At 40.8% G+C, this 27,143-nt stretch overlaps 1 protein-coding gene across 1 annotated transcript; it reads right to left on the reverse strand.

The window, feature by feature from the left end:
- Nucleotides 1-2,878: 2,878 nt before the first annotated feature.
- On the reverse strand, nucleotides 2,879-23,094 carry b4galt1l (DP-Gal:betaGlcNAc beta 1,4- galactosyltransferase, polypeptide 1, like). Its single transcript, XM_006798917.3, has 6 exons — nucleotides 22,263-23,094; nucleotides 15,266-15,501; nucleotides 10,083-10,270; nucleotides 7,736-7,858; nucleotides 7,139-7,243; nucleotides 2,879-4,304 (listed from the first exon to the last, which is right to left on the reverse strand). Exons 1-6 carry the CDS (start codon nucleotides 22,564-22,566, stop codon nucleotides 4,175-4,177), a joined length of 1,086 nt encoding a protein of 361 aa, XP_006798980.1. The 5' UTR covers nucleotides 22,567-23,094; the 3' UTR covers nucleotides 2,879-4,174.
- Between the last annotated feature and the right edge of the window lie 4,049 nt (nucleotides 23,095-27,143).

Raw genomic sequence — 27,143 nt, forward strand, 5'->3', positions numbered from 1 at the left:
CCACATTTGCCCTTGACCTCCTTAATAGAATACAAATTTGAAGAAATTTGTATTGCATTCAGTATTTAAAAGTCCTTATCTGTGATTTAGTTATTTTTTGTATTTCTTAAGTTTTAGTTATTTAGATTTTATTTTTTGTAGAGACAGCAGAATTTTGGAGTCCTGAAACAGCAAAGAGCTGCAGGGACTCTGATCCTTCAGCAGGGGTGTGCTGTTTCATCAAGATCCCAAAAGGTTGATTCTGTTCATCTGGACTTAGCTTTTTAAGTGGGAGAATCGTTTTGTCACTCATCCAAGTGACTTCTTCAGTCTCAGCTGACTGCAGGTTTCTTCAGCCTTATAAACAGTACATTTGCACAATGACTGAAACTAGCCCACTGAATGAACAATGGGCTGTGACTTCAGTTTGTTTCATGGAGACTTTAGCATTCATCAAACCTCCAGGTCTGAAAATACCTCAAACTCTTCCAAACTTTCTCTTATGACTACATTCAGTAAACTCACTCTGATCAACACGCTGATAATAAAGGTGTTTGGTTGTAAATCCTGTTTGAAAACCACCTTAAACTTCCCGCTGACACTCCCATTGTCATCTGGAAAGGTATATTACAGTCCTACCATTAGCTCCGCTCATTTACTCAGAGCAGTGCTGGACAAATCTCACACTTAGATGTGACATCAGTCACTCCTTATTTGGTCTTATGTCACATGACCACATGCTGAGCCCATCCATGCTGGTGCTCTGTTGGTGTAGAAATTGGTTGTTTTAAATGTTTCCTATTAGATTTTTTTCTCTACTCACACACTTAATTTATTTAAAATGCTGTCTGCAATACTGTTCTTGATGACCCTGATGAAAGGGACAGGCTGAAACTCTTTGGTCAAGTCATAAAGCTCTTCTTTATACTACATGACTTAGTGGAACTTCATTCTCCATCAAAGTTGTCAGAGCAGCATTATGTATAAAAAATACAATAGATAGATTATCAAAATGTTACAGGTTATTTTCAGTAATTATCTCACTATAATACTATCCAGAACTTTAAGAACTCATTTGTGAAATGATCTGATGGATTTTAATCCAGTCCTGTGACCAGCATGAAATGCAGTAATGAAATTAAGAAAGAATCATTGCATTCAATTATGTCTTAGATGCAGCAACTGTCAGTTAGTTCCTAATGAATTAAAGTAGTTATGCTGTATTTCAGCATATGGCACATCTTTATGAAATGTTTTTTTTAAAATATAAGAGTGGAATCTAAGGTAACCTCTGAATATTTAAACTGAACAGCATTTTTTTTAGCTGTTTTCCATCAGTGTAGATACTTGGGTGAATACGTTGTGTTCATTCTGAAAGAACATAGTCACTGATTTCTGTTTATTCAGAATAAAATGTGAATGATTTTGGCACTTTTTGAATACTGAATGTTAATTTGGCAGCAATTTGTTCAAGGTCTTTAATGTGTAAATATAGCACTGGGTCATCAGCATACATCAAGGTTTTAACACCATCACACAGATGAAAATCATATTTACTAAATTGTTTATAGTGAACAGCAATGGTCCTAAGATTGAGCCTTGTGGTACTCCCATTGTACAGGCTCTCGATGATGATATTTTCAGTTTTATCCTGAAACACTGAAAGCAGTAAGATAAGCAGGAGTCAGGACTGAATCCAGTTTGTTGGCATTGATAGACAGATGGAGTTAGATGTGGAGCAGTAAGCTCGAAAACCAAACTGCATGGGGTGGAGTAGATTTTCTCCAGTTAGATAGGCCATCAATTCTTTAGACACAACCTTTTTAATCATTTTTGAAGAGGCTGGTGGTATATTGATAGAGTTACAGTAGAGGTTTTTAATGGCATGGGAATATACCTTCCTCCAAAGACTAATTAATAAAATGACTAACAGAAGTAGTTAAAATGTCCTTATAATTCTTTAGGGGAAAGTATCAAGCCCCCAGGTGCACTTTGCTCAGGAGTTTGGCTATAGTCTAAAGTTTTTTACATACTTTATCATCATCTTTGTAATTGGGAGTTAAAGTAGTTTTACCAATTAAAATAAAGCAGATTGTATTTCTGCAAATTTTATTAATAAAATATTAATAATAAAAAAATTAATAAAATAGTCATTAAAACTGTTTACAAAAACGAGACTGTCATTTTGTATGGTCCAGTTTACTTGAAGTTGTATGGATATATTTTTCAGGCGCTCTCTGATTAATACTTTTCCACAGTAATTTAGTATTTCTCTGTTGTGTTCTGATCTCGAGGAAGAAATTTGATAAGTTGCCCTGTGACTTTGTTTCTAATGATTCTGTACATGCAGTGGTCAGTTTTAAGCTGTGATTTTAAATATTTGCTTTTAGGACTGTATCACTTTCCTTCGTTTACTGGCGTAAAATGTTTTTTAATCAAAGCAAAGTTCCTTTTCTGTTATGCTTCGGAGGCACAGCTTTTATTGAATTTGGATAGAATTTCCTGAAACTTGAAAGATTTGAAGATTTGCAAAAGTTAATTTATTTCACTAATTTAACTTAAAAAGTCAAACTAATATATGATTATAGACTCATTACATGTGAAGAAAGATATTTCAAGCCTTTATTTTTTATAATGTTGATGATTATGGCTTACAGCTTACGAAAACCCCAATGTCAGACAACCTCCTGCAGAACCAGGCACTGGCAGGGGTAGCCATCTGCAGCAACAAGTTGGGGGTGAAGACAGGAAGACAGGACTATAGTGTCTTTCTTTTTCAGGCAAAGCAGACAGAGCAGTTGGGCGGGGCTTCTGTGAATAACATTTGACTAAAAAACCTGTTTTTCAGTAGCAAAAGCTTTTGTAATCTTCTAAGAAGCATCAAAGCATATTACTGGTGCAGGGAAACCAAATAATTCTTTATTTACTTAATTTTTTCTTTTTTTTTTTTAAATTGTGAAATGCTGTTTGCATTACAGGAAAGGAATGCAAATAGAGGAAACAATGCCCAACACATCATCTTTAATGTCCACATACAGAAACATATTATAGCCAAAATCACTGCAGCAGGACAGAAATCTGATTTCAGGTATTTATTAATTTAACTGGTTTTATGAATCTGAATTTAGTGCTTTTAAAAGGATTATTACCTTTTCTTTTTTTTCTAGCCTGCTGTGTTCTGATTCACGTTTCGTCTCTGTGGGTCAGGCTGACCTCCACCCTGGAAATGATTATCTACAGCACAGCATGACCCATAGAGACAACACCACAAACACCGAGTGAAACAAGACACCAAGAAAAACATACACATGGCATATTAAAGGGAATAAAAACAAAACAAAACAAAACACACATTCATACACTGGCTTCTCCACCAGTCCCACCACTAAGGCACATTTACAGGTGATTTGTTCACAGAGTGAGGAGGAGACTGGTCTGCAGACACAAATGAACATGCAGGACAGATAACACACACTGGATCAATATGTGTCATCAATAATCAAACGAACTTGTCCAGCAGTCAGTTGACCTCATCCACAGGATCAGTAAAGTCTTTGGTACCAATAAGGACACTTAGAGATACAATCAATCAATCAATCAAAATGAAGTACAGCTAATCAGTCAACAGAGAAACCAACCATCACCGATAATCTATCATTTTTCTTTTTTTCTGTTTTGTTGGAATCAAAACAAGCAGATAATCAATCAGTGCTGATTAATTAGTAATATAATCTATTGAGGAACAGACTCTTGTTTCATTTTGGATTAAACTTTGGCTGTAAAAAAAGAAACATTGATCACAAACCTGATTTTTTAAAAAAGGTAAAACAGACACACTCAATAACCCCTAATCCTCCAGCAGTAAAGCCCAGACCACATGACCCTGAGGGCAGCTCTGATTGTCTGATTTTCAAAACAAAAGTCTTGTTTAGGAAATATCCCAGCAGCAGCGTCTGACGCACAGATGGTGGGAGCTGATTGGTTCCAGCTGACCAATCAGAAATGAGTCCTTAAGGCCCCGAAAAAACTCCACAAACCATGAGTCTGTTTGTGCAAAAACCCAAAAAACAAAAACACTTTAAAAAAAAAAAATCACGGAAACAGTCCAGTAGTTCTGGAGCAGAACCAGAACTTAAAGCTTCAAGTGTCAGAGGCACGGTGTGGATTTCAGCCTGGTCCCGGTGCCACAGATCCTTCATGGCTTTCCCACATCCACGGTGATCATAGTGAAAAGGTCAAGCTTCTGGATGTTCACCACCTGGTAATTCAGAGAGTTTATGCCGTCTTTGTTCATGGTCTCTCGAGTGTGAGCAATCCGGTTAAACCTGAAACCAAAAACAGCATCCAGACCCTTCAGAACCAACAGCCTCACTCTTAAAACCACATTTAGCCATCATTTTAATTAGCAGTAAAAATATTGATCAGTAATGGTACTTGTTAGAGAATTGTGGATCAATATGGTTGTCAGTGTGCAAGATGATTAGATCTTTAGCATGAATGCTCACCTCTGTTTTCTACACAGACACACATTCACGTTTCACTGATCACATCACATGCTCACACAAACACATCACACGTTCACTGTTGCGGACACACACGACATATGTTCTGTAGGAGGGGGCCAGAGTTGGAGGCCTCTGAGGTTGGGTGCAGAACTCACAGCTCTAAGATTCCAACTGGGCTCCCCATGCGCAAGTTAAAACCGATCGATCTCTGTTCGTCTTGCTTTGTTCACGGGAATAAGTCTCAGTCAGCGAGGTCTATAAGTGTAGACCTAACAGTACTGATAACAATAATAACACATTTTTTGTGGGCGCCTTACTAAAACCCAAGGTCAGTGTTCAAAGCATAGAAGACAAACAGTAAAAAGGATAAAAAAAAAAACAGCATTAGACAATAATTGGAGTCTATGTTTAAAGAGAGTGAGCCAGTTTGAAGATGCATGTTTAGTTTTGACTTGAATAAGGGAAAAGAGCCTGTGTTTCTAATATCAGGAGGAAGTGAATTCCCGAGCTGGGGAACAGAGCAACTTAAAGTTCTGTTCCCAAAAGTGGTGAGATGGGTGCGGGGAACAATAAGGTGAGTATCAGAAGAAGACATAAGGGAGCGGGAGGGACTAGCAATGTGGGGTAAATCACACAAGCAGGGAGGAGCCAGGTTATGGAGAGATTTGAAAGTGAAAAGCAATATTTTAAAAGTGATTCTAGACACTACAGGCAGCCAGTGAGGTGGCTGAAACACAGAGGTGATGTGCTCTCTGAGGGTGTGGGCGAGTTACGATCAAGGCTGCAGAATTCCGGAGTTCATCAAGGGACTTGTTAGGGAGACCAAAGAGAAGAGAATTACAATAATCCATCCAAAAAGTGACAAAGCCATGGACAAGGATGACAGCAGCATGGAGGGTAGGGCTGCCACAAACAATTATTTTGATAGTCAACTAGTCACCAATTATTTTTGCAATTAGTCGACTAATCAGATCACTGGATGTAAAATGTACAGCTTATTGCACCAGCATGCATCTGCTCTTATATAACTATCATTAGCTTACAGCTTTAAGTGTTTAAGGTATGTGCTAACTAAAAATAAAGACAAGATGATAGTTTATTAAATTCTAATGAAATTAGCAGATTGTCTCGGTGGAGTTTAATAAACTCAGCCGTCTGCTCCTTGCTATCTAAAATATAACGGGACACCGGAGTATATTCTCGAGCATTTCACACTTCTGATAATCAGCTGTCTGCTTGACGTTTATTCAGCTGTGTAAAAACTATAACTTTAATCTCAGCCAAAGCAATTTACTCAGGAACAAATAAAATACTAAAAAAAGCCAAACAATAACATTTTTAAGTTATCTAAGTGACTTATATATCATGTTTAACCTGAGTAGCAAAAGGCGGAGGTGGGTTTGAAAATGATTTGCCGGGAGTCCGGTGTTCTCACCGGCTCTTGTGAGCCTTGTACCCCGGCTAGCTATCGAGCTGGTGGGTAACAGACGTCTCCGAAAACGTCGGCGCGCTTTTGAAGGTATGTGGTGTCTTGATAAACTGAGCAGATATTTGAGGTTTACACCGTTACATTGTCACCTGAAAATATGTTAAATGTTTATTTTGTGATCCAGAAAGAATAATAAGAGTAATATCAAAACTAACTAGCTGCCGCCATTGTTGGAAACTGAGCAGGGCCGTGCTATGAATTCTGGGATAAGTTGGGCCACGAAGTATACACCCGACCCATCCTTCAAATCTGGGGAAATGAAGGGGCCGCATTTGTCGGGAGTCTTCGAATTTGGACAGTCTTCATCATGTTGCTGTAACGTAATCGTCCTACAAATGCAGGCACAGGAGGATGTGGTTCCTGAATTTGGACACAGCTACGATACCGGACACTGCTTCTTCTTCTTCGGGGTTTAACGGCAGCTGGCATCCTTGTACATGCAGTGCTGCCATCTTCTGTTTTAGTCCGTTATTACACTCTTAAATCCTACTACTTTATTCCTGCGTCTTTTGGGATCTTTCAAAGCTTCAAACGACGCGCCAACTATTAAATTAGTCATTGAAAATTTTGATAGTCGACGTAATCGTGACTAGTCGGCTAATCGTGGCAGCAGCATGGAGGATGATGATGGGACAGAGATGATTGATGTTGCTTAAGTGGAAGATTAATAAAGTACTGTTGAGGATGACACCTAGACTCTTAACCTGAGCGGAGGGAAGGATGGAGTTGTCATCAATATTAATGGAAAACCTGTAGGATTTAGTTAAAGTGGAATCTGTGCTGACAGGTGGAGCTTCAATTTTATTACTACTGAGTTTGAGAAAATCAGAGAACTATGGTTAATCTTCTTAAAGCAATCAAAGAGAGATGGGTGGAAGGGAGAAAATGGGTTTGGAAGAAATACACTGCAGCGGATCATCAGCATAGCAGTGAAAGTCAATGTTATATTTCCAAAGTATGTGACAGTGAGGAATAACATTGGAAATGAAATTAATGAAATTAAATCTCATGTGACAAGTTTTACATGAAGTGAAAACAGTTCAGGAGAGTGGGTGTACTCCAGCGTGACTCCCTGTCATCATGCAGAATAAACGACAGTGTGTGTTGTGTGTGTGTGTGTCTGGTATAACAAGCAGAGTTGTGTGATGATGATTTGGGTCTGCACCTCTGTGGGTTTGGATCATTCATCTTGTCTCTGTTGTGTCGGATCATGCGGCACTTCCCGATTTCACCGGTGGCTCTGGAGATGGACATTCCTTTAGACGCCACCCTGAAAACACAACAGTTTTTTTTAAAGAATATATTTAAAATGTCTTTCTTTGATTTTTGTTTGATTTATATATTTTTTAAATATAATAAAGATGGTAATAATTAATTTGTAGCATTGAATTATTTTTTGGTAATTTAAAAAAAATGCTATTATTGTCCAGGCAAATTTTCATAATTTTATAAACTATTTTCCAAGTGTTTGTAAATGTTACATATTTCCTTTTTGCCCCATATAAAAATGTTCTTTTCAAACGTGGGTAATTTTCATGCACATTTTTATGATGATTCATTAGCTGATGAGTGGATAACAACACATATTTGCTGTCAATTCAAATCAAATAAAAGCTTCAGACACATAAAAACTGACACTGGAGCTGCGGTTGACTTGTAGACTGTGGATCATGTGACATGCGACATGTGTATAAAGACGGTATGCGATGTGTTTGTAATGACACGAGCGAGTCCGCTGCAGCATGTAAAGCAGAAAATGTACCTGTTGTAGATGTCATCGTCCTCTCCTCCCCAGCCCCAATAGTTGTTGGGAAAGCCGTTGATCTTCAAGTATTGCTCTTTACTCAAGGAGGAGACGCCTCCAAAATACTGATTGTACGGTAACCTGCAGAGGACAAACAGGTCATTAAACCTGACCGACATGATCAATCTTGGATATTAAAGGCAGAGGAGCTAAAATGGCTCATTTCAGACAAAGCATGAACTGAGGGACTGCACCAAGGCCTAATATAAGGTAAATTATTGTTATTCTAAACTGTGAATCGTGCAAAGTGACTCTAATAAAGTCAAGAAGAAAAACATAAAGCTGGACATGATAAGGCCTCACTCAGCTGCAGCCTGCAGAGCATAGAGGAAGCAGCTTTCACTTGTTCTCATAACCAGTTACCATCCTGTATTTGTACAAAGCAGTTTTGTGTAAACACTTCGTGTCGTGATCTGAGTGACAGTGGACATTTTTTCCTTTCATGCTCAGCCTGTTTTTCACAGAACAACAGCAGGAGGTGAAATGACACACATCAGCTTCTTTGGGCTTCCTGACAGGAAACGCTGTTGCTCAGGGACAGCAGCGACAGGAAACAGGAAGGGAGGTTTTCTTTCAGTACCCACCTCTTTCTCAGTGGTTTCAAAGTCTGTCTGTTCTCTTCACTAGAACTACACACTGTCTGCACGATTAACCCGGCCCACAACACAGATTCAGTGCTGAGCACATCCAGACCTGAGTACTGACACGTCAGCTCTGCAGGATGCTCCGACGCCAAAAGTGGCACTTTCGTTTCACACCTCACAGCGAGACCAAGAACAAGGATTTTTAGAAAGAAAAAAAAAAGACCCTCATTTCTCAGCTATGAATGCTTCAAGGAGGCTTTTTTTAAATTTATCTTTAGCAACAAGTCTCTTTTACTCCAAAACGGTGACTAATGAGTTCAATCACTTTTGTGTTATATAGTTATCCCAGCCTCAAACACAGCATTACAATCAGCAGCTGCACAGCCTCTCCTGTGTTGCAATGTAGTCAGACAGGCTGGAGGATCCAGCAAGAAAAAGGAAGAGGATGTTTTTCTCAAAAACTCTTAAATGCATGCAAGCAGGGGTCATTTTTACAGTTCCAAGGTATTGTTATGAACTAATCATGAGATAATTCTGCCTGACCTTGTGTTCGACCTTGGTTACATAGCTGAGATAAACACGACTCCTTTAAAAGTCTCCTCCCAAAACACTTGAAGAAAGCAGTGACTGTGTGTTGGAAACAACTACTGCCTGAAATTACTTTAGCTGACTTGATCCGTGATGCCAGTTATGTGTACGATGTTAAACATTATTAATTTTACCCATTAGCTACAAAACATGTATCTGACAGGTATACGGCACATACTGTGCCTCTCTCAGCTGACCTCAACAGAACAAACAGAGTTTGACACCATCAGCTCAAAGCATGACAAAGAGATCCTCAATAACAGGGTCGGGTTACAAGAAATTGATTAACCATTACTATCTGTCTGTAAGTACACGTGTAAAATGAGTAAAAATTCGACAGCAGCTTCTTTACAATGAAGAAAAAAATTTAAATTGTTGGTTGTCTGGTGTTTGCATGAATTTTCTTTTTTTTTTTTACATTTGGTGACTCACTGCAAGTATTTGGGTAAGTGAGAGTGATAGTGTTGCACACACAACCCCATGGCAATCACCTCCAATCAGAAACTGATGGCAAAAGTCACCTGGTGGTAGAAAAACCCATCTCCAAACATTCCCGGTCTGACTCTGACCAACTGCAATCACTCTCAGACAGATTGGTAAAGGTTTCCAAATAACCTCTATTTAAATTTAATTTAATGCAGACAGATCATCAACATGTTGCAATCAATCTGAGTCGGTCTCCACTTATCGGGACTCAACTCAAATCAGCAGGGTTGTATTCTGGTTATTTGCAATTAAAACACCGTCCTGCAGCAACTACGTCACAATTTATGGAGGAATTTCTGAACTTCTGTTCTAAATCTACGAGGTTCTGACTGGACTTTGACTGTAAGAAGTTCATATGAATTTCTGTGAATGTAGACAGCAAATGATTTCCAATCACAGTTTTTATCACTAATAGCAGACTAACTCCATCCCATCTCGATGCACTAAAGTTGCTTTGAAGACAACAGTAGACTGCAAGTTATTGCAGACCTGGTCCCCGAATTTGAAGTAATCACTTCAAATCAACGAGATCCCAAGTTCATTGGAGATGGTCACAATAAATCTGCTTGTCTTGCACCTCCATTCAGTTTTCTGTGGCGTAACTGTCGTTTAAGTTTCTCATCCCTTTATTTCCTGTGGCGTCTCACCTGAAGCCGAACTTGTCCATGGACACAGACAGGTGCCGAGGCTGGCTGAAGCACTTGTAGGTGTTGCGGTCGTCCATGGGGATGAGGTCGACATCGCTGAAGACGAAGCAGTTGTAATCGTACTCCTTCAAGGCCTCCGCGTAGCCAATGTTCAGCAGCTTGGCTCTGTTGAAGGTCTCGTCGCCATCCTGACACACACAGATAATCACGGGTTAAAAGTGCGGCACTGGTTAAAGAACAGAGTGTTAAGTTAGTCACAAAAAACACTTTCAAACTTGACCTGTATCGTAGAGTATATAATATAGTAGATCAAATGTAATGAATCCATCACCAGGCAAACAATAGTGTTTTTTTGTCTCCTTGTACAGCAGTTCTTGATCGACCGGTTTGAAGAATGTTAGACAACTTGAACTGTACAAATATGCAGAAACTGATATGAGTAAAAGCCTCCGTCGAGATAATACAAGACAAAGCTCAGTATGACCTTAAAACATTGCAGGATTTTGAGACAACCCAAACCGTTTAATGAAATTTTACTGGGTTTAAAAATGTTTATGTCTGCGCTGACATACGACTATCGTCTCATAAGATTACAGGGGCTACTTTCAATGCAACCTAATCTGCATCACCCATTTAGTGGTGACAGACTTTGAGTCTCCTGCTGCACTCTTAATGACTTTATGCAAGTTTGCAGCATTTTTCTTGCATTTAGTGTACTTTCTGCTTCATATGAAAAAAAAAATGACTTCCTTCAAAGAGAGAGTGAAGTCAGAAGAGCCGTTTAAGGACAATAAGACAGCACGAAGCTGCTCCGAACTGAGGTTATTACAGTGCACTGAAACTATAAACAGATGGACGAAAATGAGAAAAAATATATAGTTAATCCCAGCATGATGGATCATTCAAGCTATTAGACTGAGTCTTCTGGATTCCTCGGTGACTTGTTACCAGCCACCCAAATCTTCATACAGCCTCGAGGTGATAAATAAAAACCATTTAAGTCACACATCTGCAATACCCCATAAAGTAAATAAAACTTCTGAAAGTGCGACTCAAAGCTGGTCTGACAGCTTCAAGTCACATTGATCAAATAAAATCCTGTGTGTCTACACTCTTTGCTCTTCAATCAAAAGGCACAATGGCCAACAAAACATCCTAATAGATAGGATTTCTATCTCACACTAGGTGAGTTTAAGGAAAGTTGACCTTTGACCTGGATGTCTACACTACAACAATGCCTCTGCCTTTTTTTCTTTTTACAAGTGAGGGGTAAAAAGTATCTCATTGAAGTGTAACATGAGTGTCTCAGGTGACTGCGGATTTCCCCAACATTATAAACCATATATTTGCATAATAACTGAAACAAGCTCACTGAATGAACAATGGGCTGTGAGGAAGACCTCACCATCTCTAAATCAAGGACAGGACCTAAGGGTACATCTTCCACCATCTTACAATGTTGTTACTGCAGCCATTCTGCAACTCTTTGTGAATGGTGCTCATGAACATTGTTCACAAACAGACCAGCAGTGAATCCAACACTCCTTCACACTGATCCTGGTCCAGTTGTCCTTCATGATGAATAAAGGAGCTGTGAGCAGCCACGTGGGATGTATGAGAGAAACTTCAGAACTTCATGCCTGCTGCTGCTGTGCTAATAATAACTCAGGTTTCTATGGGAGCAGTAAACAGACCTCAGGTGATTATGCACTGAGCAGGTGTGAAGGGAGCCTAAAGATGAAGGTTGATGTACATCTACATAAACGTAAATCTTCAGATTTTCCATCCAAAAGTACAGAAGCCAATTAATGGGTAGTTTCTAAAGTCTACACCTGACCAAGGTGTATGGAGGGCCTAAACATAACTGTGTTCTTGTTAGTGACTAATCTTAACCAAGTAGTTTTTAATGCTCTAACCAAACAAGCGTTCTTTTTAAAAGACTAAACTAAACATATTTATTTTTAGGGCAAAATCAACCCAACAAAGGAGTTGTGTTTCAGCTGACAAGCACACAAAGCTAGAGATCCTTCAGGTGGCTTCATGAGGCACAAAGGCAAGTTGAGATCTGCAGCTGCTGCAGATATCTGCATCACAGCAGCTCTGTAGCGTGCTTTAACAAGTGTAATCATGCAAAAAAATAGGAAGTGCGCCCGAAGGGAACTGATAAAATTCCTGTTGCCAGAATGAAAAGATCCACAAAGAGGTTAGTAAAGCTTCACAGGAAACAAATACAGTAGAAACAAGTTGGAGCAGATAGAAAACAAGAGAAGGAAGCCTGTATTACCAGTGCGACCCCCTCAGTCAACACCAAACGGGGGTTGAGCCTCAGCGTCTCCAGGGCCACAACCATTGGTCAGAAAGGCCTGACATGCAAAGGGAGGGGAGGTTGGAGGGGTGAGGAGGGGCAGCAAGATAAGCACAGTGAGGAGGAAGAGGAGGAGGAAGGACACACACACAAGAGAGAGAAAAACAACAACTGTGAGTCACACTGAGAAACAAAGCAGAAGAAGAAAGTTCAGAAATCAGTCAGGTGATTGAATATGAGGCTCAGTCTTCAGTCACTGGGGTCCATGCAGTTACAACAACACACACACACACTACATACAACAGCTGCGTGTGCCAGATGATGTTTGTAAACAGTCACTATCACCACATATATTCACTGAGTGTTAAATATTTATGATTCAAACCCTTTAATTTAAAAAGATTATAATACAAAACTATTGTTTGGCATTTTCCATCCAATTGTGTGAAATTTTCATCAGCGACAGCCTCCTGCTGGCCTAGGTGCAGACCGATGTTATATTAGCATTTATTTTAAATTAAGTTTTGTGTATGTTTTTGTTAGCATATACCTATAGAGAAGGTAAATCAGCAGATATTTGAATGGAGGCTGGGAAACATTTGGATTAGGTTTGAATACATGCAGAGTGACTGCACGTAAATTAGGAGATATTTGAATAGAGTTACATGGTATAGAAAGGCAAAACACTGAGGTCTTTGTTGACTGGAAAAGCAGGCGCTAAGACACCAGTAAACGTGTTTACTCGTCTCTGTTATTTAGGTTTTCTGCAAATGAACTCCCACGTATTTAGCGAATATTCATTCGTTAGGTCACCTGGGTTCACCTGGGCAGGTGTAAACTGACCCTGATTCTGTCTGCAGGTGGGGCACCAGCTCATTTACATGTAAATAACACCTGAGCTTGCTTATCTGTCCTCAGAGGCCTGGTGGCTGGCTTTTATCAAACCAAGCCAGACTGCTAACATTACTGTCAGTGTCTCAGCAAAGATCCTCAGACCAAGCACGCAGACTGTAACTATACGCAAAGTTCTCATTTCCACACAGACAGCAGAAAGCCGCGCCCAGAGGTACAACATTTGGGAGCAATAACAAATTTCTAACAAGTTTTTAATTAATGGCCTCTACTGCATATCACCAGCTCTCCGGATGCTGTGTAAACACATTTTAACATTTCAACTATGCAAAGATCCAGAAACACTGGTGACTTCTGAGCCCCAAAACTAAAAACTGTCCTGTTATTCAAGTAATCAAAAAATAATCAACACAGATGAGAGTTATTCATTTTGAATTTTTATTTCAATTCAGTTTTGTTTCCCTTTGTAGGATTTATCAGGAACAGGATCTAAGAAGCTGAGAAAAGACATTACTATCAAAACACAACGTTTGATGTCACACAGACACATTCGTTTGTTTAGTTAAACACATCATCATCACCTCCATCTTGGCGTAGCAGAATCTGTCAGCTTATCAAACTGTACAACAATAGTTTATTTTGATAATAACTTGTCTGAGTGGGTTTTGTTGGGCTTAAAGTAGATTTAAGAGTATTTACTTCAGTCCTGCTAAGAGAGATGTTAAATAACTCCTCTGGTAATCTATAAGTGGTGGGAGTAACTGCAATACAATGAATGTTCCTAGTAACCAGAGTCCAATCTAAACCTAAAATTGTTTGAGATGGGTGACTGATCCGACTCGAATTTCAGCTCCAAAGCCACTAATGCCGTTAGTGTTGCTCCAGTTTGTGTTGTGCTGATAAGCCTTCTGCACAACACAAAACACAGTGAACACACCCTCTCTGTGTACTTAAGCAAAAGCCACCAGTCTTTCACTCACACAGTTTCCAGAATCCTCAAAAGTATGTGACAATGCGGCCTGCAAACATCAATAGCACTAGAGATCACACTCCCAGTTTCCAAGAATTCACAGTAAATTCTGCTGATTGAAGAAGCTTCGTGTAAGAAAGAAGTTTAGAGTTCTTACTGTGAGATACTCTGTGAACCACCTGTGGATTTTTATGTTAAACAATCATGATGTGATTGAAGAGTAGACAGAGAAGTTCAAAGGTATTTCATTAATTGTTCCAGGATTGAAGCCTTTTTTTAACCACTGTTCTCCACCCTAAGAGGAACTTTAAGAGCTTTACATCTGATAGCCACTGCTCCTTTTTAGTTATAAGATGGGGTCCAGTTCAAAAAGAGGCAAAAATAAATAAATAAAGATTATCATCTTATTTTTAAACCCTATGGCTTGCTTTCATTACTTCTTTTTCTTGTTAATCTAATACTCAACAGTAATTTTAAAGGTAGTTACTGCATTAATAAAAAGTTTGATTTTGTACAGAGTACTTAGTATAAATGGTTTATTCCTGTTGTAAACCAATAGTTAGCTACATGAATAGCTTAACTGACTGGTATTTCTGGTCAGAAGTAGCGAGATCAACCCCCTGCACACACCCCCATCAGTCACGTTTGATAAACTTCTTTTTATCACTGACAGCTGCACACTGCAAAACAAACTCCTGCCATCGCACAGTAAGGGGGAGTGATAGTGAGGAGGAAGCACCCAGACACAACAGTGTATTTAATGTCTCCAAACTGATTATTTCATGTAAGCAACAAGCTGAAGCTTGAATTCCAGGAATGTATCTGGCGTTGGGAGGATAAAGAGCCATTCATGCCAACACTGGCGTCACACAGGCAGGAGACCAGATTTATTATTTTACTATTTGTGAAACCAAACTCTGGATAAACATGCTCTCTCATTTCATTTTTACGCAAAGAGGCAAACAGTCCACCCTGTCAAGTAAACAGTGGAACTTATACATACAGGATTTTAATTGTCTCTTTGTTCTCATGTATGAACACACATCGTAAGTGTACCTGGTTGATGACGTAGATCCCGTAGTCGAGCTGCTGCCTTTGCAGGATCGGGTGCAGGTAGTACAGCCAGTACTTGAGGTGCTCTTCTCGGTTGCGGAACGGGATGATGATGGCCACTTTCTGCAGCGCCTCGCAGTCTTTGGGTTTGAAGCGTCCGCCCGGCTGCACGTTGGGGTTCTCCTTTTTTATCAGCTCCAGGTTTACAGGAATGTTAAACTCCACTCGCAGGGGACCCACTGAGGACACAAACACCAACATCAGAGAGTCTGACTACAGAGTAAAGGATCAGCACAACCTTTTCAGGTGGCCACAGCAGAGAGCTTCACCCACAGGCAAAAAACTGAGCAAAAGTATTATTTTTAAAAAACAAAATAGAGTGTAGAAAAACAAAAAGTGAAATAATATATAAATATACAACAACTAGGCCTCATTCACTAACATCCACATGGAAAAATACAGTAGGATAAGCTAATGAATACAAATTATTCCAAATATTCTGGGAGACAGGCAGGTACCCTGGGAGTGCTGGACAGGGCCACAGAAGGCCCTTAGCCCATATGGCATTAGCCATAGAATACCAGAACTGGCGTCCTGCTCGTCACCTCACGTGAAAGCATATGGAGAAGCCGTGGAGAACAATATGCTCCCTGTAACATCGTTTAGCACGTATGTATTAGTATGGTGGGTCAGTGATAGTCTGAGAGGCATATCTATGGAGTGACGCACAGAGCTCCACGGGCTCAGCAACAGCACCCTGGCTGCCATTAGATATCAGGATGAAATCCTGGGACCTGTTGTCAGGCGATACACTGGTGCAGTGGGCCCTGGGTTCCCGCTGGCGCACAACAATGCCCGGCCTCATGTGGCGAGAGTATGAAGGCAGTTCCTGAAGGATGAAGGAATTGATACTACTGACTGGCCCCCACACTTGCCTTACCTAAATCCGATAGATTGCGCTCAAAACTTATGTTTGGCTTATGCCAAGTTACAACTCAGACTATCCAGGAGCTCAGTGATCCCCAGGACACCATCTCATCTCATCAGGAGCATGGCCCAACACTGTCAGGCATGCATACAAGCAGGTGAGGGGGAGGCATACAAACTACTGAGAACCGCTTTTGAGTTGCTGCAATGAAATTTGGGCAAACTGGACTAGCCAGTCACACCTTGATTTTCAGGGTTCAACCCTCTGTGAGTGATAATTTTCATTCCCATCAAACGATGCGGAGTCCTTTCATGCCAAACATATCACCGAGATAACCAGCACCGCCTCCCATTAAACTCTGATGTGTTATAAGCATTATATCTGAATGAATGAAAAGAGCAGCCCCTGAGGAGAGACGAAGTCAAATGTATCTGAGGAAAACTGCTGTGAAGAGTCTGGTCACATAATCGTCAGGACAGGTTAAACGTGTTTGTGTACGCCTGCAGCGTGTTCTTCCAGTCTGTTCTGGTTTATTCTGACTGAAATGATGTGAGCACAAACAGCAGGACAGAAAACTGTTTTCGTCCTGCAGAACATTTTCCAACCTTCTGCAGTTCTCAGTGTGTAATCAGAGAAATATGCTGCTGCAGAAAGAGTCCAAAAGTCCAAACAGCTCATTAACACACAAAGATTTGCGCTCTTCATCCAGAGAGCAGTTAGACGCTGATCTCAGGTCAACAACTTTTATACAGCCTGTATATTCACGTCATTTTCCTGAACACGGAAAGATGTCTGCCCGCGCATTACGGACATCTCTGTAACAGTGACATCATGCTAGACCAGTGCCAAGAAAACTACAGCTAGAACAGAGTCCTACTCATGTCAGATAAAATGTTCTGCTCCTCTGCAAGTCCAGAGTACTATTTCTCACCGTGTGATGACGTGTCAACAGAAACCAAACAGGACTCCCTAACAGAGGAAGTGGGAGCACAGCTGGAACCATTTTATCACATCCTTCACTGTTTAGCCTTCCACTTGTGGTTTCAGCACAGTTTCACATGTTAATATGTTCATCTTTAAGCCACTTCAAGCTGCTTTCATTTGGTGATCCCTCTGGATAAAGATTTAAGGTCAGCTATTAAAAGATGTAGGCCTGCGTGAGAACATTTGCAATTATATTACAGGAGTTTTGAGATATCCTAATGGACTTTTGTTTGTTTTTTTATAAAGGGGGAGTTAATCTTGCGCTGAGTATTTACAGTCATATACAAAAGTTTGGGCAATGGCTCAATTTTCTCCCTATGATACAGTGAACAACAATTATAAGCATGTCATAAGTTTCAAAGACTTTATTGCTAAATAACTCACTTTTACAGTGTAGAGCCCGTATTTACAGTTGTGAGACTCCTTCATAACATTTTCAATCCTCCGTAGCATGCTGGACTTACCAGCACTCCTAGCTGATCACAGTTTGTGCTTTTAAAGGACTGCCCATAGGTCTTCCGTTGAATTAAAAGCTGGGACGTTTCCTGCCCATGGATACAAACTGCTGGATAATGTCACTTTGCTCCTGGATCATTCAAGCTGGTCTTTGAGGAGATTTAAGGGCAGTCCTTAAAAAGCCGACTTGCACAGATCATTTTACTGGAGCTAGAAGAATTTGGACTGTTTTTAAGTGCTTGTTTGATTCTGGAACCCGAAGGAGCGCTTGGACCCAGAAAGACCTAATGGCAAATCGTATCCACTTAACAAGCGGATTTCAATGGGCTTCCTTTACTGTGAAAATTCAAACCTATTTGATAGTGAGGGTTCACTTCAGCCAGTTTGCCATCTATGAGATTTGAGCAAACACAGGTCACTTGACCTAAATAACCCCACAGCTGACCAATCGACTGATCCTACATACCCATTACTGACCTCTGGCCGTCAGGCCGTAGATTACGTGGAGCCATCTTGTGGCTCCACGTAATCTGCCCAATACTTGAGTAAATATTAGTTAAGATATTAGGAGCTTTTGGTCTTACAGAAACAAATAAGTGTTGTAGAGTGAAACCTCTTTATATGACACAATGTCTGACAGAGTTCACAGAGTAAAACCATTGATCATTTTCACTGCTCATTAATAACCAAGGAGAGCAATTTTAATCCGGCTCAAACAGAAAGAAAATGGACAGTGTGCAATGAATATTAATTGCACACTGCAAAAATAAATGAATAAATAAATATATAAATGTCTATAGTAGATTGTAAAAAACAATATTTTTTGTGTAGCATGAACATCCATACATTGGGTCTTTATCAGTAAAGATAAAGCTATAAAGCTTATGAAAATACAGTTAAAAATGTATGTTTTCTGTCACATTTTCTAAAGCTGTCCAGTCTGGCCGGATTTAAGTCTTTGCCTGGCTGGTTCTGGGCCCCAGGCCTAATGTTTGGCACCCCTGATTTTGAGTCACACATTTTTTTTTCCAACAGCAAACTAAAACTAAAATAAAAGGTCACAATTTTAAAAATCCACACTTTCACAAGTTCTCTGTGTAGTTAAAAGTCAAGATGGGTTCAGACTAGTTCGCACTCAGAAACCAAAGAGTGCGATGAAGCTGAATGTCTGTGGGCTGACAGAGCTGATCTAAGAGGTCTGAGGGGGTCCGAGAGGTCACAGCTGAGGAAACGGTGAGATCATCAGACTAATAACAAACATCCTGATCAAAGTTACACAAACTGATCAAACTGAAAGTCCAGACAAACACGCAGAGAGAACGTTTATGAAAGAGCACACAGAAGTGTACCTGGACTACAAAATATTGTATAACACTGTCTGCACCTGTGATTTGGAACAGACTTGTTTTAAAACCACAGTCCACCTCATAATGGACACCGCTCATTCAACCAAAAATGCAAAGCACCTCATGAATGTGGATTCTCTCCTTTTAGTGACAGCACTCTAGCTAAAACCTGCAGTAGGCTGGAGAACTGGTTCATGGGTGCTGCTATGCCAAAGTCACAGAGGTTGCAGAACAAGACGAGGACTCCAAGCTGCAGTCCAACATGGAGGAGATGGAGTGTGTCTGTGGGAGAAGAGATGCACTCGAGAGCCAGCTGGTCTGAATGTTTCCGCTAAAGGGGCTCTGTAAGCGTTTTTTATCTTATAAATTCCAACCTTGACATGAGGTGTGTGTGTTTGCATGTGTGTGTTTATAAAAGAAGCCTCAGGACTGGAAACCTCAGGTCAGATGTGAACAGACAACATCTGGTTTCCTCTACTCTACCTCCTCAGAGACTCGTAAGCCTGCAAACTGCTGCTGCTTCTGTCGGCTGTTTCTCACAAACAAAGCATGGAGGACGAGCAGCTTTAGCAGAAACCCGAGCTCCAGCAGAAACTCAGTTAGAGGAGGAGCATGTACAGAGGCTCTGATTGGCTTGCATTATCTCACATCTGGAGAACATCCTAGCACCTCTGACTGCATCCCCACACCAGGAGGAGACACGAGGAGAGAGGAAACACCTTATTAGAGATCTTTAGATCACAGCTGGATGACACTGAGATTTAATGTGAGCCAAAACTACGAAGTTTAAAGGTAACCGAACACCTGGCTGCAGCTGTACGTCGTATCTCCTGAACGGTGTTTGGACTCCAATCAGATGAACTCAAGAACACACAAAACTCCCCCATAAATCAAGCCCACTCTGGTGATTAAACTAGAGCCATCTGCAACCCCACAGATTCATGAAACCTAACGTGGAGGCAGCTCATCGTGTTCTTCCACCTCATCTATTTAAAAAGTAACGACACAGAAAACAATTACTCTCATTTTGGTTACTTCAATCTTACTGCGCGGTCATGTGATATCGAAAAAAGCTTCCAGCTTTCCAGCTGGCTAAAAAATAAATAATGGGAAAATGGTAATAAAGTTACCAATAATAGGGTTGAAACTTTTCATTGTTTTGGGATTTTTGGGATTTAGTTTGTAATTTGTAACCATCCACAGACAAAGATGAGTTGGAAGAGGTATTAACTGGCAGTAATCCTCTTCGGCCAAAATCAGCACAATACTATCATAGGAATGATTTCTCAGCTGCGGAGATTCCGGCCCTCCGAGGAGCACATGAATGCAAACGTGCATGTACTCTTATTATTAAAGCAAATTAATCACATTTGATTTTAAGACACATTTGAGGTTTAAGACTGTGAGGAGTGATTAAAATTTTAATATTTTCTATGTCTAATTGGTTTACTTAAAAAAAAAAAAAACATTAAAGCTTTCCCACTGCTAGATTTAGCATGTGTGCATGAAATTCATACACATATGCAATTTGACAAGATTAGTCATTTGAATTCTCCAAATACAAAGGAAAGGTGCTTTAATGCTTCCTTTATTACCTCGTTTAGCTGGGCATACACTGCAGTATCCTTTATGGAAGGAGAGGAGATAATGCTGTCCCATAATTCATAGTGATGCAGACATGAGAAGCCTTAATAAGGAGGAAGAATGGAGTTACACTGGATCTTTTTTTGTAATGACTTTTTCATGGTAACAAACTGTTAGCATGAAGTCAGAGCACAAGTTCTTATCAGTCGTACTTCAGAGCTATCTTTGACCTCACGACAGAAGGAGGCAGGAGGTATTTTTGGACCGAGATGTCATTTAAGCTATTTCCAGGTACACTTCAAAACATATCATGTACCACAAAACATATTTGGTTACTCTAGTCCAGGGATCTCAAAGTTATTTTGCATCATGGATCAGTGAAAGTATATAACAAAATGTGTAAAATGAGTAAAATATAACTGCTGACGGTTCATTGTCCAGACTGTCCTGTAAATATAACATATGAAGTTTTTGTTCATTCACAGAAGACTTCCTTGAACTCGCTGTAAGGGGAGGGGGGGGAGAGAGAGAGAAAAAGTTATTTCTATACCAGAAGGTGACCCTTTTTTTCTTTGTGTATCTATTACTATTGCAGGGAGGGGTCTTTTATCAATATAAAAAGATGTAAAACCTATGAAAAACACCCGATCAAGTCTAAAGATCTCAGCTAAATTGCAAAGCCTTGTCTGTTCACCTATCCTGATACTGCAGCAGATCCTGAAGCTTGAGCTTCATATTTAGATCGTACTTTTAAAACCTGTAAGTTTCATTTCTGCCAGCATCACTGAAAGTAGGTGCTCTCTAATGCCATAAAGTGGGAACAGGAAGTGATTTGTAACTCGATTGTGCAACAGGCAAAAAGAGTACAGGAATGTGGCTTTAAGGCAGCCACATTCCTGAATGAAACTCTTCAACTGCCGTTTTCATTTATTTAATATCGTAGAGGTCTGGACTGTTTGTTGGACAAGATGAGCACGTGAAGGCGTCTCTTTGAGTAACTGTTCTCGCGCCTCTTCTCCACAGCAGAGGGATGTGCCATACATAAATAATAACAACCAGTATGAAGTTTAGTAGATAAAGCTACCCTAACTGTGGTTTTTGACAGGAAAGGAAGACACAATGTCCAGTTTGCTGCTTTTTTCTGCCGCGACTCATGCTGTCACAGCATTGTCAACCTGAAAAGGATAAGCGCAAGAGAATGGATGGATGGATCTTAAACAATGTCTTACCCCTGCAATAAGGCAGCATTTCCAACCTCAGGCAGTTATTTAAAAAATCCAGCTCCACAAACCGTTTCTAAAACAACAATTCAAACACTCAAGTGACCTCATTTGTTCTTAGTGAGGAAACTTAAAGGAGCAGTACAGTATCTTGCTACAGAAATACAATAAGGTGTCGGGAGTAAACAAGTACACTATTTAAGCCCCAAATGCTTGGTTTTAATTGTTAATAATCTGCATTATGCCGTTAAAAAGTAAATGATCGCGAGTCGTGAAAAGTATATTTATTGTTTTTGGTAGTTGGAGCTAAAAAGTATGTTTGAATAGGTTATTAAGTCACAGAAACCAATACTGTCACAATTATACAGCCCTGTTTCCTATTAAAGTGTGAGGACCGAAACTAGTCAATCTCCGAGGTCTGTGGTGTTTTAAACCTTTAAACGGACTCTGGACCTCAGAACCAGGGTTCTGGCTAGTCTTACCCAGCAGGGGGGACGTCTCGGGGCATTTCTCCAGCTTCTTCACCGGCTGCTCCAAGACTTCCCCCTTTTCGGAGACTTTATCCCCGTCTTTCGCAGGCTCGAGTCCGGAGGTCACCACCGGGTTGTTATTCTGGATCTTAGGGATGTTATTACTGGACTGCTGATTCTGAACGAAGGCGAGGCGGAAATCGAAGGAGCGGACATAGAAGACCACGGTGACGGCGATGTGGAGAAAACAGAGCAGCACCACCAGCTTACAAATCCGGTGGAGGACGCTGAAGTTGACGGAGGACTCTCCGGGCATCCTGGCTCGCACAGTCCCGGAGGTGTTTCGTTAAAACCCGGCCGATGAAGCGGAAATAACGTCTGTTTCCCCTGGTCGCTTAATGTTATCTGCTTTCAGACTCCATTTTCCTGCAAGTTGTCGGGAAAGTTTCCAAGTTTCCTGTGATATCCGGTTAAAATAAGAGCGAAATGTCGCGGGAATAAAGCAAATAACCGAGACGTAAAAAACAAAAACAAAAACGAGCTCCGTCACGTTCAGGTGGATGGTAAATTAATTAGTTTGCCCCTCAGTTCCGGTTTAAAATAAACTCACAGCTACGCGGCTCGGAAACTATGTGTCTCCGTTAAACGGCTCTTTTAAAGTTGGCTAACAAACGTTAACAAATCCCGCGGAAAAGTTCTGAAAAGTGTTCGAGAGAAACATCCGCACGTCAGTTGGTACCGGAGCCGGGAGCAGCAAACGTCAGTTCGGACAGTGAGCTGCGAAGTTCCGGAGAGAGTGGATAAACTTTCGCGTGCCGCAGAGGACACTAACCTGTCAGTGTGACGAAACTATAGTGAACACCTCCGGTTTCAGACTTTCACAATAAAACACAAAACCACCCGGAGTGCCGTTTCTCTAAATGCTTACAAATAAATTATATGTTATAAATTAATCCCACTGATCTGTCAGTCAGTCAGTGAATTAATCAATCAAGAAGTCTTTGTCTATATAAAACATGGATGTATCCATTGATAAGTTTTTTTCTTTTACTGACAAACACTCTTTTTAATATAATCCCCCCCCCCCCCCCCACTCCACCCCAAGGGAGGGAGTATGTAGTGTCTGTTTGTTAGCATCCACAGTTTTAAAGACATACTAGGCCTTGCATTTGACCTTTACCTTCACTCTCACTGTCCAAGGCCAAAGTTAATTGAAAAATAAATTCAAGAAACCATATTGAGTGTTCACATATGAAAGGGCAACACACTTTTGTACCTGTGCAATACAGTGCCCTAAAGTGTCACAATGAGGCACATAGTGATTAATATAACATTTCTACCGCTTATAGAAGGGAAAGATTTCAAACAGTTCTGCTCCAATGATATAGATAAACATAATAAAAGAAACACCTCACCATTTAATCTGTCACTGTTAATCAGCTATGTACCACATGCCTTCAAGTACTTTCATGATAATTTTTAAAGGCCATCACTGTCTTAGCTAATTATAGGCCAATCTCCAAGCTTCCTTTTATCTGAAGATGGTTTATTTGAAGAGATCCAGTCAGATTTCAGAGCTCATCACAGTACAAAAAACAGCTTTAGTGAAGGTTCCAAACGATCTTCTTATCCTAACAGTGGAGAGGCAGACCCAGGCCAAACTGTAGAGGTCAGAAGAATTGTCAGATGATTAATGAGACAACATCGAATGTAAGAACTACTAGAACTCAAATCAGAAATTATTGTTAAACATAAAAAATATGCAACTATCAAAATTATCAGAGCACCAAATCATTTAGGATGTATCAGATTATTGAATGAAATTACTCACATAATCAGTTACTTTTTTTCTATGCTAATATGCTAGGGTGACGATAACACCTGAGAATAAAATTAGCTAAACTCTTCTTATCTCCTAATGCTTAGCCAGACCTTTATTTTGAAGGCAAACGAAACGATTTTCCTGGAGGAAGTTCACAGTAGTGAATTTGAAGAAGAGACTTGGCTTCCGGTTATACAAAGCAGCGACGTCTTCTTACCGCCTACAGACTTCATAAATCTTTTATTTGCGTTATGAACCACTAATCTTCCCTGAGTCAAGCTAGTTATTCTTCAGGATTGAAGGCTGTAAAAAAATTAAACGAAGAAAACGAAATAAAAAATAAATAAATACATAAAATGAAATGAAATAAATCATACTAAACTAAAATAAAATTACTTAAATCAAATGAATTACACAAAGTAAAATAAGAGATAAAAATAAAGTACATTAAGACTAAATAAAACAATGAGTTGTCGTTACTTAAGTGACAATCAGTTACGTACCTTTAAAACAATGACTACATTAATTTAATATTAATGCATTTAGACGATTAAGCAAACAAAACTAAAATAAAATAAAGTGAAATTAATTAATTGAACATTGAAAAATTGGCACAAAATAAAAACTACAAGCCAAGTAAATTATCTGAAAATAAATCATATAAACTACACAAAAGAACTTTAAAAGTATAATAAATTGTTGACAAGAAGTTTATTATTACAGTCTGAACGGGCTGTGGTAGTTTATGAATGTTTACTGCGCCCCCATGTGGTCAAAATATTGAAAAACAACAACAAAGTTTTCTTAATTACACCAATCTCAGTAATATCCGTTTGGGCAATATAACATTTCATGAATGATATTGGTGGTGCGTTGCCGTGTCAAGAACTTTGTTTTAAATTCAGTCTTCGCTTTAATATAAAAATCTATAACAAGTTGATAAAACAGCCCCACTCTCTCAAACTTTAGCGAAGATCTGCAGCACTCAGAGATTTCAAAGATCCTGATCTGCGCCACAATGAAAATATTACATTTAATGCTAAAAAAAATTATACTAATCAGGTTAAAAGACACTATATCTTTATAAGATATTTTTATCTCTATCAGATCAGATAACCAAAATTTGGAGACAACATTTTAAACCATTTTAAATGAAATATATCCAGTTAATGATTTTATTACACTGAGATTTAAAGAACAGGTAAATCGCTGTATTTTTGTAACAGTGAGTCAGAAAAATTCAGTGTAAAACAATACAGTCCTTTTGGATTGGTTGCAGGCCAGAATAGAAAAGCAGAAATTTACTCAACAATCCATCCATCCATCCATCTTCATCCGCTTTATCCGGGGCCGGGTCGCGGGGGCAGCAGCCTAAGCAGAGAAGCCCAGACCTCCCTCTCCCCAGCCACCTCCTCCAGCTTATCCGGGGGAACACCAAGGCGTTCCCAGGCCAGCCGAGAGATATAATCTCTCCAGCGTGTCCTGGGTCTGCCCCGGGGCCTCCTCCCGGTGGGACATGCCTGTAACACCTCACCCAGGAGGCGCCCAGGAGGCATCCTTGTCAGATGCCCGAACCACCTCAGCTGGCTCCTTTCGATGTGGAGGAGCAGCTTCTCTACTCTGAGCCCCTCCCAAATGGCCAAACTTCTCACCCTATCTCTAAGGGAGAGGCCAGCCACCCTTTGGAGGAAGCTCATTTCCGCCGCTTGTATCCGCAATCTCGTTCTTTCGGTCACTACCCACAGCTCGTGGCCATGGGTGAGGGTAGGGACCTAGATCGACCGGTAAATTGAGAGCTTTGCTTTTACACCCAGCTCCCTCTTCACCACGACGGACCGGTGCAGCCTCCGCATCACTGCAGCTGCAGCACCAATCCATCTGTCGATTTCCCACTCCCTTCTCCCATCGCTCGCGAACAAGACCCCGAGATACTTGAACTCCTCCACTTGGGGCAGGAACTCATCCCCGACCCGGGAGTGGGCACTCCACCCTTTTCCGGCTGAGAACCATGGCCTCAGATTTGGAGGTGCTGATCCTCATTCCCGCTGCTTCACACTCGGCTGCGAACCATTCCAGTGCGAGCTGGAGGCCTTCACCCGATGAAGCCAACAGAACCACATCATCCAGGAAAAGCAGAGATGAGATTCTGAGGCCACCGAAGTGAAAGCCCTCTGCCACTTGGCTGCGCCTAGAAATCCTGTCCATAAAAATTCTGAACAGAATCGGTGACAAAGGGCAGCCCTGGCGGAGCCCATCACCCACCGGGAACGAGTCCGACTTATTGCCGGCAATGCAAACCAAGCTCTTGCAACGGTTGTATAGGGATCGAATGGCCCATAGTAATGGGCCAGACACCCTATACTCCCGCAGCACCTCCCACCCCGAGAACCCCGAGGGACACGGTCGAATGCCTTCTCCAAGTCTTCTCCAAGTCCACAAAACACATGTAGATTGGTTGGGCAAACTCCCATGCACCCTCAAGTATCCTTGAGAGGATAAAGAGCTGGTCCAGTGTTCCGCGACCAGGACGAAAACCGCATTGTTCCTCTTGTATCCGAGTACCTTGTATTCGAGGTACTTTCCCAGGGAGGCTGAGGAGTGTGATCCCCCTGTAGTTGGAACACACCCTCCGGTCCCCCTTCTTAAAGATGGGGACCACCACCCCGGTCTGCCAGTCCAGGGGTACTACCCCTGATCTCCACACAACATTGTAGAGGCGTGTCAACCAGGACAGCCCTACAACGTCCAGAGCCTTCAGGAACTGGGGGCAGACCTCATCAACACCAGGGGCTCTGCCACCAAGGAGTTGTTTAACTGCCTCAGTGACCTCGCCATCAGAAATTGGCGGTCATTCCCCTCATCCCCAGACTCTGCTTCCTCCTCGGAAGATGTGTCAGTGGGATTAAGGAAGTCCTCAAAGTATTCCTTCCACCGCCTGACAATTTTCTCAGTCGAAGTCAGCAGCGCTCCGCCAGCACTATACACAGGTAGAGCACCGCTTTCCCCTCCTGAGATACCTGACGGTTTGCCAGAATATCTTCGAGGCAGTCTGAAAGTCTTTTTCTATGGCC

Source organism: Neolamprologus brichardi, chromosome 2 (assembly GCF_056152115.1).
Source record: "Neolamprologus brichardi isolate AB-2024 chromosome 2, ASM5615211v1, whole genome shotgun sequence".
Classification (NCBI taxonomy): domain Eukaryota; kingdom Metazoa; phylum Chordata; class Actinopteri; order Cichliformes; family Cichlidae; genus Neolamprologus; species Neolamprologus brichardi.

What these genes read in the sequence shown, in the direction of transcription:
- b4galt1l (XM_006798917.3), bottom strand. Translation starts at nt 22,566, where the DNA reads ATGCCCGGAGAGTCCTCCGTCAACTTCAGCGTCCTCCACCGGATTTGT. An exon ending in GACGATGACATCTACAACAG is followed by an intron (nt 7,244 to 7,735) that starts GTACATTTTCTG and finishes TTGTGTTTTCAG; the next exon opens with GGTGGCGTCTAAAGGAATGT. An exon ending in AATGATCCAAACCCACAGAG is followed by an intron (nt 4,305 to 7,138) that starts GTGCAGACCCAA and finishes TTTTGGTTTCAG; the next exon opens with GTTTAACCGGATTGCTCACA.